The sequence below is a fragment of the Berghia stephanieae genome, chromosome 5 (assembly GCF_034508935.2).
Source record: "Berghia stephanieae isolate SIO BIC M18660-M18661 chromosome 5, UCSD_Bste_1.3, whole genome shotgun sequence".
NCBI classification, from domain to species: domain Eukaryota; kingdom Metazoa; phylum Mollusca; class Gastropoda; order Nudibranchia; family Aeolidiidae; genus Berghia; species Berghia stephanieae.
In genome coordinates, this window is record NC_088364.1 from 54,087,330 (window position 1) to 54,102,329 (window position 15,000).

The 15,000-nt window shown below is 36.0% G+C and overlaps 2 protein-coding genes and 1 long non-coding RNA gene across 4 annotated transcripts in view; 2 read left to right on the forward strand and 1 right to left on the reverse strand.

Moving 5' to 3' along the window:
- Positions 1 to 5,096, forward strand: part of LOC144973970 (uncharacterized) — a 9,379-nt gene extending 4,283 nt beyond the window's left edge. The window contains exons 3-4 of the mRNA XM_078916860.1: positions 4,552 to 4,700; positions 4,938 to 5,096. Coding sequence (XP_078772986.1) covers positions 4,552 to 4,700; positions 4,938 to 5,096 — 308 coding nt within the window. The remainder of the gene's footprint in view (positions 1 to 4,551; positions 4,701 to 4,937) is intronic.
- LOC144973214 (uncharacterized) lies at positions 231 to 2,887 on the reverse strand. The gene is made up of 2 exons (XR_013645513.1): positions 2,637 to 2,887; positions 231 to 1,483 (listed from the first exon to the last, which is right to left on the reverse strand). It is a non-coding gene; the product is annotated as an uncharacterized LOC144973214 (long non-coding RNA).
- Positions 4,937 to 15,000, forward strand: part of LOC144974161 (collagen alpha-5(VI) chain-like) — a 10,501-nt gene continuing 437 nt past the window's right edge. Inside the window, exons 1-7 of one of the 2 annotated variants that reach the window (XM_078917078.1) lie at positions 4,937 to 5,092; positions 5,898 to 6,050; positions 6,886 to 6,965; positions 8,666 to 8,837; positions 10,998 to 11,155; positions 13,480 to 13,577; positions 14,192 to 14,333. In XM_078917078.1, coding sequence (XP_078773204.1) covers positions 5,902 to 6,050; positions 6,886 to 6,965; positions 8,666 to 8,837; positions 10,998 to 11,155; positions 13,480 to 13,577; positions 14,192 to 14,333 — 799 coding nt within the window. In that variant the 5' untranslated portion in view covers positions 4,937 to 5,092; positions 5,898 to 5,901. Of the gene's footprint in view, positions 5,093 to 5,317; positions 5,448 to 5,897; positions 6,051 to 6,885; positions 6,966 to 8,665; positions 8,838 to 10,997; positions 11,156 to 13,479; positions 13,578 to 14,191; positions 14,334 to 15,000 lie in introns of those variants that run through there. The other variant, XM_078917077.1, reaches the window with a different exon arrangement.

Here is a 15,000-nt window from a genome sequence, read left to right on the forward strand (position 1 = left end):
TCATCATCATCATCACCATCATCATCATCATCATCATATCATCATCAGCTCAACTCTCTTCATCATCATCACAAAGTCCCACCTTTAAAAAAAACCAGATTCCTCATCATCATTATTTTCCTCCTCATCATCATCCTCATTATCTTCTCCCTCATCATCATCTCAACTCTCGTCACCATCATCACAGGATTCCATCTTTTAAAAAAAACAGATTGTAGAACAAGTGAGGATATTTTAAATAGAACAACAAATTTAATTCAAGAACAAGAAATTACAGACAAAAATAAGGAAATAGCTAGCTTTAAAAAACCCAACTAAGTTAGATTCAACGCACTTACACTGTTTCAAGCCTTACAGAAAAAGTTCTTCGAATGGAGACAGGTGTACATTGTTTTAAAATATTTAATATTATTGTTCAATATGTTGAGTGCTTTAGAGGTAACATTATTTATTATAGTGGATGGGAAGTCCAGGAAGAGACAGTTGCATTAAAAGACCAAATTTTCATTATTACACTTATGAAACTTAGACAGAACTACGCTAACCTTCATATTTCACAATTGTTTAGCGTTAATGAAAGTACTATAACAAATATTATACAAACTTTTATTCATGTTTTACATAAGCCATAAGCTTCTCTTTGAAAATGTTATGAAGGTTACATGCCCTTCTAGACATAAAAATAAACTATCAGCTCCATCATCATTTTTAAGATTTCCAAATTGCAGAATGATCATTGATTGTACAGATGACCAAATTGCTATTCTAAAGAAATGGATAAACAACGGTTAACTTATTCTTCTTATAGGTCCATGAATTCTGTTAAAGCTCTTGTTGGTCTGAGTCCAAATGGTGTGATAAATTTTATTTCTAAACTGTATCCAGGGTCTGTCTCGGATAAGGTCATTGTACAAAATTGTGGATTACTAAAACTTTTAATTTTAAGCCCTGGAGATTTAATTTTAGCAGATAAAGGTAATAAAGGTAAAACCCCATCCTGATTCAAGATATTTTACCTCAAGGAGTAACTGTAAATATCCCTCCCTTTTTACATAATAAATTTACTGAAAATGAGATTTTATTAACAAAAGAAATTGCTTCATGTAGAATTCATGTTGAGAGCGCTAATGAAAGACTGAAAAATGTTAACATCCTCTCATATATTCCAACCATGTTAAGAGAAACATCTGATATTATTTTTCAATTTGTTGCAGCACTTGTCAATCCCCAGTCTCCTCTTATTAAGGAGACTGCATTTTGTTAGCTTTGCCATTTATTTTGTACAACACACATATTTTGTTCATCATCATCAAATCACCATTCAAAATAATGGTTTTGTAGGTCCATACATGATTTTACATGATAAACATGACAAATTATGGCATTGTTGTATCAATGTATGTTCAATGTCATTAACATTGTTAAATAAAACCACACAAATTAGTTTTGGACTGAATCAACCCAAGGCATCATCAAGATAGATCTGTGGAAGTAAAAGAATAAAAGATTCAAATTTAGAGCTGCGACCATGCTCAATAGGCAAAAAACAAACAAACTAATAAAACGTCTGTTGTGGTCTTGTGGTATGACACTCGCTTTCAGATCAGAAGGTCCTGGGTTTGGGCCTCGCTCGGCACATAGTTGAGTCCTTGGAGAAGGCTCTTTACTCACAATCTCTCACCGTACTCAGGTGTCAAATGAGTACCTGGCCGTTAACAGCGTCGTCTCTGTCCGAAAAAATTGTAATATCGCCCAACAGGCATCATGTCCCGTCTTACATGTTAAATGTTGCTGTTGGCCAGGGACCCCTTGTAAAGCACTTTGAGCACATTTAGTGGATATTACGCTGTATAAAAACTCAATTAAAAAAACAAATTAAGTGATTCTTTCATTCATCTTGCTTTGTTGATAAGGGGGAAACCCGAAACGTCCATTTTATCTGTTTTCGTATATTAAATTGAAGTTCACATTCAATTTCACAATGTTATTGATTTCTTCGAGTTTCAAGCAGCAACATTTACATTACACCTTAACCCAATAGGAAGTTTAGTTTACCGTGACTAACACTGGTCTAAATAAATCCTTTATTCATCCCATAGAGGAAATTTATCTCTAGGGTCTATTCCCAGGGAAGACTGGAATAACCGCGGTGCAGCGCCGCAAATTGAGCTAGGGCGAGGTGACTTGCTCAAGGCCACACAGCGCAGCGGCGGGTGAACGAACTCGGTACCTTTCGGGTACGAAGCAAAAACCGTACCGCTGATCCACGCTGCCCCACATGAAGTATGATAAAATGTCTAGCGTGATTGGTGATTGTGATGCTCATATGAGTATTATAATAAAGGTTACAACACGATACTAAATAGTATGTAGTAGACTATAGTCAATGGCAACGAAAATTAGCGAAGCAAGACTAAGACCTCAAAGACTCAAAGTCCGTGGTCCATAAGATAAAAACACAATAATTCAATGACTCCCTCTCTCTCTCCCTAACTAAAATCGAACGTAAACAGTTGAATCTTTCCATTGGATATACTAAATCTGCCTAAACTCAAAGTAAACTGATTATTGTCCAACAGTAGTTTTACGGAGATGTGAGATTTTGAGAGTGAGAATGAGAAGACGAAATGACTTACCTTCACAGAATACTCTTTATTCTTCATGCTGGCTTGAACTTTGCCGAACATCAAGCCATCTGAGTAAGTGAAAGTCAAAACATGACCTGACTGATGATGATTTTCACCTCGCGAGACACTTTTATGCTCATTGGAGAAGTATTTCATAAGGGCGGTGATGGAAATAGAGTTCGTGTCAGCCATTTTTCTCGACTGTTTAGAGCCAGCCGGTTTGTTGCCATGCGTTGCTGCGCAGGATTACGTCACGACTTAGGAAGCCTATACCGAACCAGTTTTGTCTTATGTTTGTTTTGCATCTAGAGACAAAAATCTTAAACTTATCCCCTCTCGTAACAGTAATATTAGAATATGAAAAAAAATCAGAAAAGTCTATCCTATCCAGACCATGTACCAATCTATAAACGTGAAATAAATCCCCACGAATTTTTCTATATTTCAAACTTGGTAAGTCAAGAAATTCTAACCTTTCCTTATAAGATAAATACTGTATTACATGAATCTTTTTGGTAGCTCTTCTCTGTGCGCTTTCAATACTAATAGATTGTCTTTTATATAATGGGCTCCAGATACAATTTCCGTATTCTAGAATTGAATATTTATCAGATTTTGAGCGCGCTAACGTTGGGTAGGAGTTTTGAATTGCATTTTTGACTGTTTTAAACTATTCATTCAGCAAAATATATGGGTTGAAATGAAATAAGGAATGAATAAATTGATCAAAAACAGTCACTTCCAAAAATTGACAATTTTCACTCAAACTGACTCAATTTGCACCCGCGAGGCCCCTTAAACAAATTCATTCGATATGGAAATTATCAATTGTCGATTGTAAATACCATGTAAAATTTTGTGATGATAAAAACCCATTGTATCGAAAAATACCCCCCCACCCCCACCTTCCGAAAAAAATCCCAAATAGATACAAACTAACGACCAATATAAGCAAAAGAAAAAAAACCCAATATAGATATATCTGGATATGATTTTTTTATATATATCAAAAGGAGCCCAAATAGAAACAAAAAAAAAAAAAAAAAAAAAAAAGAAAAACAAGCAAAATGTAACCAACAAAAAAGTATTTAAAACAACAACAACAAAAAAAAAACAAAACAAAACAAACAAACAAGCAAACAACCCCCCCCCCCCCCCCCAAATATCAAAACAACAAAAGCAAACAAACAAACGAACAAAAATTTTAAAAAATGAAAATAGATGAATAAAAATAAAACAATTTTTTTTAAAAAACACGCACACACCAAAATAAAAAAAAAACATAAAAGAAAAACAAAACCCCACAACAAATAAAGCAAACCCACAAAGTATTAAAATCGATTGTGCATCTTTTTTCTCCATAAAGTGTTAGGAAAGAATGCCCAAGAAAAAGTTTCAACCAAAAATAAAATCACAAATATAAAAAGAAAAAAGAGATAAAATAAAATTCAATTTATTCATCCTATGAAGATATTTGTTTCTCGGGCTTGTCTTTTGAGGGAACTAAATTAACACAGGCGTCAGCCACAGTGAAGCAATCCAAAGTGGGCGGTAGGGGTCAGATCTCTTGATCAAAGAAAATTAAACCAGATGCCGATGTCGGGACTAGATTTTGGGTCCCCAGGTTTTAGAGCAATGTTACGGCTATCTCGCACCCAACTTTAAAAAAAAAAGAATCTTATGTATGGTTACTACCAGCTCTTGGTCTTAAACCTTCAGCTTTTGATTAATAACAAGCTCATTATGGACCATACACGTCGGTGGTCTTTTGCTGTGGTAAGTGGTTGCCAGAGGATTGTTTTTAGAGGTTGCTAGACAGCTTTGCCCATTTTGATTTTTTTTCTTCATGAAATTCTACGAAGTGATATTATTTACTTAGTAAATTGATTTGTTTTTCTCATTGCGTTGAGCCTTTTTTTCACAGGTAAATGTCACCCTGCTGACGTAGTTCTTGTTCTGGACGATTCAGAGTCAATCCGCATCTTCAACAAAGCAACGAATTCCTTCACGTTTGCAGCCGACTACAGCTCTATCGTCAGAGATATCCTAGGTGGACTCGACCCTGCCATACAGGTACATAGATCAACGTCTTGCTTAACGTCTCATCAGTGCAGTTTTGCATATGCTTCTAAACGAGATTTCATATGGTCAAAATGCTCATTTATAAAGGTGTCCACAGTTCTGTGGCGTTCTTTAGTAGTTCTTCAATTTTATTTTACCTCTCCATAGTGGATACTCCTCTTACTGGTTTTCAGTGGATGTTTTGCAAAATTCAAACGTAATCTCTTTAAATAATTCTGTTGCAGTCAGACAGCAGTTGCCCTTGTGAGGTTTACGTCTGATTACAAACGAATCATTGAAGAAGTCGATACTTACACGAGAGAATATGCTACACAGAGGACAGACCTTGGAATCAGAGTGGCTATCGATGAATTTGGTAGAAGGGCTCGACCCGACGTGCAGAAGTAAGTTAATTAATGTATAATCGTTCTTTAGAGCCATGGGACCCAAAGAGGCGGAGTTTAAGCAAGTTTATGTAGGGTTAAATGGACAATGGCAATCGCTTCCTACTTTTTGGAAACGACGCTAATACAGTGCATTGTGACTAAATTCCGCCACACTTCTTAAAGACCCGTATTCGATACTGGTCTGATTGCTTGTGAATCGAGTGCTTCACCACTGGACTATCGGGATAAAAGTGATGCAGTTAAATGACATGCTCGCCAGTTCCAACTGCTTTTTATCCATCAAATTGAATTATATTGGAACTAAGTCTCAAAACATAACGAGAAACAGTGTTGTGACGTCAATGCAACAGAAGTAAGACCGGTTTCGGATACCTTACTTTTAGCCACAGAAATTGGCTATAAAGTTCAGCTATATAAACCAAGAATGGTTAATCCCTTTGTTTGGCTGACTGCATTAACTTTTACAACCTCTCACGAAGCCTTGCAACTGACTTCTGACCGAAATAATATTACAGATGTGCCTTATATATATATATATATATATATATATATATATATATATATATATATATATATATATATGTGTGTGTGTTGCGCAAAACACATTCGAACAAAGAAATATGTTATGTAATTAATGTAAATGTTAATTACATTCAATTAATCAAAGGACAAATGTTTTACATTAAACATAAATGAAAATTGTTGATTTTTGTGTTATCTACTAAGAATAAACTCTCATGGCCAGAGAGAAACCAGGCCAACAAAAGTGTCCGACCAAGCAAATCTCTTTTTTTCTGATTAGGTACATGATTGTGTTTCTGGACGGGACCTCATTTAGCACAAGCAGCACAAAAGAGCAAGTAGTAGAGGCAGCCAACAACAACATAACGATAATTTCTGTCAGTATGAGGGGACCTTTACAGGAAAGTCTGGTGCTTTCCGGCAGATCCTATAGGTGTGTTAGCCATGTAAATATTCATCATCATCATCATCATCATCATCATCATCATCATCATCATCATCATCACCATCATCAATATGATTTTTTAAATTTAAAGTTGTACGTAATTATTCAATTCCATTCCATTACCCCCTCGTTGCTTTTTTTTTATTTTACAAAGACAACAATCCTTTCCCTGTCATTATGATTTACACTATGCAGGATGTCAATAACGCCTTTCCCAAAGACTTTTTATTCTAAAACCGTGATAGATTTTTCACTAGAAAAAGCCATACATTTATGCCCAATAGCCATTAACCCATATTACATCACCAAATTTACCTAAATCAACAGGAATTTAAAGACCTCATTATTCTCTCCTTGTATTTCGTAATACCAACAATGCGGCAAAATTTTCTTGGTAGACGGGAATGTGATCAATCTCTCACTATGTGTCTCAACAATTTGATCATTCTTTTTTTTTAAATGTTTTCCTGTAATTGTCTGCCAAACTGGGCTATGAAAGATTGTTGAGCTACCTTTGACGATGTTGTTTCATGCAATCACATTACACACAAAAAACGTGTGTCACACTATTGCCATAACGAAATTGAAGGAGCAAAAAATAATGTCTTCTAGGATCCAGTTGATTTTGCAAAATTTGGTAATGTAATGTGGATTAATGACTAATGGACATAAATGTTTGCTTTGTTTCTCAGAAGATGGTGAAAATCAAATGCAAATATCTATAACGGTTTTAGAATAATAAGTCTTTGAAATCAGGGAAAGACTTTATGGACACCCTGCATCTTAACACCATATCGATGCTATCTATCATTACTCATAACAGGCGATTTCACGTTGCGACCCCAAAAGAACTTGCTCCAAGAAAAGATATATGGGAGTCCATAACAAACATTATTTGTATGGGTGAGTGTTAAGGATATCAACGTTTCCAAATTTTTAGATAACAATATTACCAACATTTTACACTATTAAAAAAAGAAATTTGTTGCTATTTTGATCTCTTCATCTCTGCACGCACGCACATAGACAAAGTAATTTACTTAAAGACACTTTGAAAATATGAGTAGGAATCATATTACTCATTTATCACAGGCGAATTTACGTCGCGACCGCGAAAGGAATATGCTCTAAGAGAGAAAAAAATCTATAGGAGTACATAACAATCATCATTTGTATGGGAGAGTGTTCAGGATCTCAAAGTTTTCAAATTTTTTAGATTACACCATTGCATACGTTTTTAATAAACACTATTAAAAAAAAAAATAGTTGGGACTGTTTTAATCTTTTCACGCATGCGCATACACACATTTAAGATAAAGACACCAGAAAATAGAAATAGGCACTTTAATATATTTGATCATTCATTGCTTATTTACATTTCTGATTTAAGAAGAAAAAGCATTTGGATATTTCAGAATTAATAGTCCCGTCATTTAGTTCGGCGATCTTCGTGTCCTATTTTTTTTTTCCTCTTTTTTTTTTTTTTTTTTCCATGAGCGATTTGATGTCTAAATGATTGGTTTGAGAAAAGAAAATATCATGCGGTTAAATGCAGTAAAAATAATCGGGAAAGACAGATCATCTGAAATTTAAAACATCAGTAATGTCCCTTTTATGAGTCGTGAACAAGGCATAGGTGGAACTGCCGGTATAATGACCAAATATAAAACAACAAAGACATCATACAAAAGGTTAGCCGGCCAGGCTATAGATATTAACTGCAGATATGAATTGTTTTCTCGTAAAATTTCCGAGTTATTTTGCTATTTCATTTTTTTTTACTAATTCACCCAACGTACAGTCAGGATATTGAATGTAGGTGCCTATTTGATTTTAATACAAAAAATTCTGAATCAATAAACGCTTTCATCAATGTAGTTGATAGAGTAATCCCTGCCTTGAAGAACGTAAGAGATGAATATAGTGTAAAATCATTTATGTACCAACTTGACCCTTGGTTTGTATAGACGAGGTTATGTACTTAAAACATCCATGGATCAATTTGATCTTTTCCTTGTTATATAACTATTTATATTATATTTATATTTTCAAAAAAAATCTGTAACATATTGGCCAACATTGTACCTACTCCATGTGTATGCTCTTTGTTTACGTAGTTTGACTTGTTCCATACAGACAAGAGCGTATAGCATTAATTTGCTCGCTAATTGAAAGTTCTCGGGGCCAGTGTGCCATGCCTCGGTTTGATCCCTAAGTAGTTGAGAAAAGAGTCCGCACGATGTGTGTGTATATATATATATATATATATATATATATATATATATATATATATATATATATATATATATATAGATATACATACACACATATATATATATATATATACATATATATATATATATATATATATATATATATATATATATATATATATATATATATATTAGCCACGTAGAGGGTGCAGTTTCAGTTGGATCACAAGTTTGGCTCTGACACGCGAAATTTTTATTCTCTGATTTTATTGGGCATTTCTCCATCCCCTATACTTTTCGTTATTATTAAACAAGCTACGAATGTTTCACATCTTATATTCTGTAGTATTCTGTATTTTATCCCCCCACCCTCCTGCATACTTTTATTAGAGTGCAAAGGATATGCCGAAGTAGTGTACCTTCTGGACGGCTCAGATTCCACCCGAAGAATATCTGCTGATTTTACTCGGACAGTCTATGCCCCAGGTGTCATCGAGTTTGTGACCGGTGTCACTCAAAAACTGACCACCCGGCTCATCAGGAAAGGAGTAATTCTTTACAGGTGGGTAATTTGTAGATTTGGCTGTATTAGTAGTCCTTCAGAGCCATTGTTCCATGGAACCTGAGTTTATCCCGGTTTCTACAGCGTGAAAAGGACCATAGCAATGTCTTGCTTGCTACCCTTTGGAAAGGACGCTAGTCTATCGCAAAGTATTTTCCTCTAGATCTAACAGACCCAGCTACCCAATCGCTGCTTGGTGGACAAGGGAAGGGATGCGGAGGATCAGAAAACATTCTCGGCATTACCTGGGATCGATCTCGGTCCCTTTGCGCGTGAAGCGAGTGCTCTACTAAATGTGCTATTGGGACCCCTATGGTTGTATTAACGTAGATAGAAATAAGAGGATAACAATAAAAAGTCTGGCGTCTATAGCCAAGATGGTAGATTTTCCGGTGCCCTGAGATCGACACCCACAGCAGCATGTGAAATAAACACGGATGTCGAACCACTTGGACTGCGCAGAGAATCAACAGTGCTTGAAACGGTGTGAAGATACAAACGAAAAGATGAAAACCACCCAAACAGAATTCTGGCGGAGAAATGGAAATCAAGAACAAGATTAAAACAAACGTCCCTGCTACACATTGCTAACAACTTGAACGAAAGACACAGACTCCCAGAAAACAGAGAAAAATCTATTTTAATCAGTCAAAACCGTCCATACGCTGAACTGAAACTTCCAAAAATAAAGACTAACCTCATAGAAGAAACAACAAGAGATAAAAACAAATCAGATATAAAGACATTGGCAATGAAAACAATACAAGAATACCCAGACAACTGGATACATGTTTACACAGATGGATCTGCCCACTAAGGAAGTAAAAATGCTGGATATGGGTTTATAGTAGAATGCCCAGATAAAACCTGTGATAAAATCCACAATTCTTGCGGAAGCTCCTGCTCAAACTACGAAGCAGAGGCAGTTGCAATAGAAGCCTCACTGCGACACCTCTCTTCTCTTCTCCAGCTAAACCCTTCAAAACTTCAACACACTGTCATCTTCACAGACTCCAAATCAGTTCTCCAAGCTCTGGATTTAAATAAACTCTCCTCAACCTTCAATAGTTTAAGATCTCAACTAGAGGAACAACACACAGAGCAGACTTATCCATCCAGTGGATATCGGGACATTCAAATATATCAGGAAATGACAATGCAGACAGACTAGCCAGACTGGATGAACCGTTGGGCAATGAGCACCACGGGTAGATGTATGTTTTCCCTTATGACCACTCCTGTAAAGACCGATAGCCTAAAAAGGCTCCGAAGACACCAGCAAAGCATCATCATTCAACTAAGAACACAACACATACCGCTCAACAGCCATTTAAGCAAAATTACAAGACACATCCCCTTCCTACCCCCTATGTCAACACCCCAATGAAACAGTAACACACCACTTGCTTGAATGTCAACCTCTTGAAGACCTGAGATGTACATTCCTCCCACCAAATCCAAGCATCAGTAACACACTGTATAGTGACCTGGAACAACTACAAGTCATGGCACAAGACCGAAGGACTAGAGCTCAGGTGGTCGCTGGTTCGGATAAGTAAGTAAGTGAGTAGCTTGGAACAAAATAAAACTACATTGGTCGTGATAAGTGACTCAATGGGTGACAGTGATAGCAAATTTGACCCTGTCGTTACTTTCTTTTCTAAGACACTTTTCATGAATTTACCCACTCAACTCAGTGAATGATTATTATATGCACAGACATATATTGTAATAGAGGCAGTGCAGGTTAGGATCATAAAGTGCAGCTTGGACTAAAATAACAATAATGATTAAATTGCCTCATAGAAATACCAAAAGACCAATACCAAATGAAACATAAAACTCAAATTAAATCAGTCTATTTCAAACTTTTGATATTTCTTCATCCAATGGTGACAACTACAATTCTTTTGCTCCTCGTTTAATCCGCGGTTGGAACAATCAATCTGCTGGCACCACGGCGTAGACTAATATTGACACTTGAAATACATTACGTAATAGACTTCACTATACTATAATATTTTACTAATTGTTAAAAACTCGATTGTATCTTGTTAAATTGACATATCGGCAATATTATTGCTCTGTACACGAAGAAGAAAATCGGACCAATCAAACGTACTCCATCAAGTAATGTATAACAAAATTTGTTATTTTCAGCCAAGTACCAACTGTGATAGCAAATATCACCACTAATAGGACAGAAATAATTGAATCGGTCCAAAGTATGGAGCCTCAGTATCTCAATACAGAAGCCGGGGCCGCTTTCAAGGCTTCAACAGAGCTATTCGAGGATGCTACACCACCGGTACCATACGGTAAAATCAGACAACCGAAGCAAATTTATATAGGGTTTTACTTTTACTACATTTTTCATTCTATCTGGAAACATGATTTTTAAAAAAGTTTTTTTTAGTCGTTGTTTTCTATTAGAACTCTTACAGCATTGTTTCTTGTTATTAAATCCCTAGTCAAGTGGGTTCATGAGTGTTTTATCTTTGATAATTTGCTCTGCTTTTTTTTTGGTCATTGTTTTCTAATAGAACTCTTACAGCATTGTTTCTTGTTATTAAATCCCTAGTCAAGTGGGTTCATGAGTGTTTTATCTTTGATAGTCTGCTCTGCTCTTTTTTTTTTTTTTTGGTCATTGTTTTCTAATAGAACTCTTACAGCATTGTTTCTTGTTATTAAATCCCTAGTCAAGTGGGTCAATGAGTGTTTTATCTTTGATAGTCTGCTTATGAGGAAAACTTTGAGCTTGGCTTTGTGATCTTGTAGTCTGACACTTGCAGATCCCTGTTTCGAGTTCGGATGTACTTTAAACAAATCTTTACTCATATTATTCTCTCACCGCATTCAAGTTTATAATGAGTACCAGACCCGTAAAAGCGGTGTTTCTGACGGAAAAAAATATATAATTGTAAATAGCGCCTTCGTGGCGTGATGTCTCGTTGTACATTATGTTTAGTGTTGCTTTTGGTTTGGAATCCCTTGTAAAGCGCAATGAGCACACTTAGTGGATGTTGCTGTATATGAAAGCTCATAAAAAGTGTTCCCTATTTTTGCACGATAAAATGATCAGTTAAGAAGGGAAAAACATTCGTTTTATGTCACGTTTTAAAATTTCTTTAGTGATGAGATACTGGCCCTCTCTCAAACCTCCTTTTCCCCATCGAGCCTTTGGGCCTAACTGGCAGTGAAAGGACAATTAAAGCAGTAAAAATGTACTTTGAAAATATCATTACCCCCCCCCCTCCCCTCTAAAAAGCACACAAAAAACAAACAAATAAACAAACAAAAAACCCAAGTCTACTTCAGGTGGGTATTGAATTCAAGATCTTATAATATATTTGTCGGGCAATTTTACCGTACTCTTGTAAACACATTAAGCTTTTTAAACTTTCATTTGGGTAAAGATTTGGAAAACAAAGTGTGTATGAAACAATGCAGTATCAGACAAAGCAGAAAGAAAATCACAAGAGAACCCCCCCCCCTCCTCAAAACACCAGTTTGCCTCGACTGGTGATCGAATCTCAGAATTTCTGATTACCGGTTAGACATGCTACCATTACACCAAATGGGTTACTCGATAGTTAGGATAATTTATGCCTATATTCTTCATTTGGAAAAAAAAACAACCTTACATAATGTTGTATTTGTAGATTTAAATAATCTCGAACTTGTCAAAAAGTTGTGAATCTAAGATTATTTAAATTAATAAAATCAATTTGAGCGTTTATATTGGGCGATATCCTAAACTAAACGTGCTCAAGGCGCTTGACAAGGGATCCCTAGTCAACAGCAACATGTAGGAAGAGATATAATGCGATAGTACATTTTTGTCCGACAGAGATAGCATTGTTAAAACGGCCAGGAACTCGTTTTACACGTGATTATGGTAAGAGAATGTGAGTAAATAGTCGTTTCCAAAGACTCAGCTACGAGTATGTAACGCTCAGAGCGGGACTCGAACCCTGGACCTTCCGACCCAAAGGCGATTGCCATATTACTAGAGTGCATAGCCACACGTATATGCTTATTGTAAATTAGGATAATTCTATTGTATTTTGGTTTAAATCTTGATACAGTCAATCAATACCCTGGCTAATTCCATCTAGAAATTGTCCCATAATCGTACTCCACTTAATGAACTAACGACAACCCAATAAAAGGATCAGAACCTGTAACCTATAACAACAATGTGTAGCCATGGTGACCATATGTTACCCATCGCGTCAATCTGGTACCAAGGCGGAATGAACTAGATGGAGAAATTTGATTTTAAATGAAACATGAATAAAATTTTGAAAATCAATTTTGTTTAAACTTTAGAGGCAAAACTCACTCTTCTCAATGAAGACTATTGTCTTGATTCACATTTTATAAGTGTTGCCTAAAATTCATTTTTAGCGACGTGCACTCATTTGCAGGTTTGATAATCCAATTTATTATAGGCACACTGTTGTCATGGAATTCTAAAAAAAATTACGCAAAATATTGTCTATTACAACAATGTTAAACTACGCCCATAATTGTCGTCGAATGTACATGGACACGTCGATTTTTAGGCATTCGTTTCATTACGACATAATACCGTTTTAGACGACTGGTCACATACTGATTTCATCTTCGTTCTGACCAGATACTCAGAGAATCGTGGTATACTTTGTGGACGGTAGTGTCACCAATAAAACAGATCTCATGAAAGAGGCAGCTAGGACACGGGAAAAGGGGATCCTGGTAAGCAGCAATTTCTATTATTCCCCTCTTTTTTCATATCCATTCTCCTCCTGTTTTTCGTGTGTGTGTGTGTGTGTGTGTGTGTGTGTGTGTGTGTGTGTGTGTCTTTGTGTGTGTGTGTGCTCTCTATCGTCCTTCAGGTCATCATCAACAGCCATACAACCATGATTGACAACTAACTTTGATTTTTTAAAATCATCATTTTTAAAAATATTTGTTTCTAAAAGAAGATATTATAATTGTACTTTGGTAACTGTCTGTTATAATCTATGGTCCAGAGGAGCTGTCTGTCGTCCTAAGGTCTTTTCCAAACCAGCCACATTGATGTCTTCAAAAAAGAAAATGCTCTGTAGAAGGAACGATTCGTCTCAAAATCCTTCTTCAGTCAATGACAACAAAAGTAAGACGGTATTATCGCTATTACTGTTTTAACTATTTCTGTTATTGGCTGAAGAAGTGGTTTGATCCCGAAAAATTCCGTGTTAAGTATTTTGTAATATTTTAAAGCTGTTGTCTTCGTTTTTGTACTTTACTTTCAACAGTGCACAGCTTTCCAGAAGCTTGCAATGTATTCACATTGATATCACATCTTTCAACCATATTCAAATTGACAGATCTTTGCTGTCGGATTTTCGCCTGCTGCCCTGACGGCCGATTTGTTGATGGCTACGGACAACCCATCGAACATGGCAAAAGTATCATCGGATCGTGATCTTAAAAACTTTGTTGATATATTTGTGGATTTTCTGTGTCAAAGTGAGTTGTGTGGTAACTACAAACTAGACCATCTGTATCTACTGCCTTAGACTGACAGAAAACTTTAATTGATTTACAGGACTCTCAACATATCGAAAAATATTCTTGTTGACATCAGACGATTGTTTGAGGTTCAAACAATTGTCTGATGTCAACAAGAATATTCCAATCTGCTCAAGTGAGCAAATAGTGGGATCAATAACCTTTCTCAATGAACAAAACAAACAACAAAAATGTCTGAAGCGGAGCTCGAACCTGGGATCTCTCGGCCAATGCCTCGACCATCCCGCTTACGAGTAATCCAATCAAAATTAGGTTTAAATGGTATTTGGCCAGAAGTATTGACATGTTGAAAATATAATAACGTTGACTCAGAGGCGAGTTATATTGCATAAAATTTACGCTTGGTTCCCAAGCGATCTGCTGGGAATGGTATATTAGGCACTGAATCGTTCTGAGTAGGACAAACTTTACTACACTCTTTGTAATTGTGCATATAATATTGATATTTAGTTATTTTATGGTAATTTAAATATTTAATATGTTGATATTACGATCTGAAGTACACTTCCTTTTCCACTCCCATCCTCCTCCTCCTTCTTCCACTCTCCTTTTCCTTCTCCTTCTCTAGCTCCTCGACTTAATCCGCTCCCCCCTCCTTTCTTCT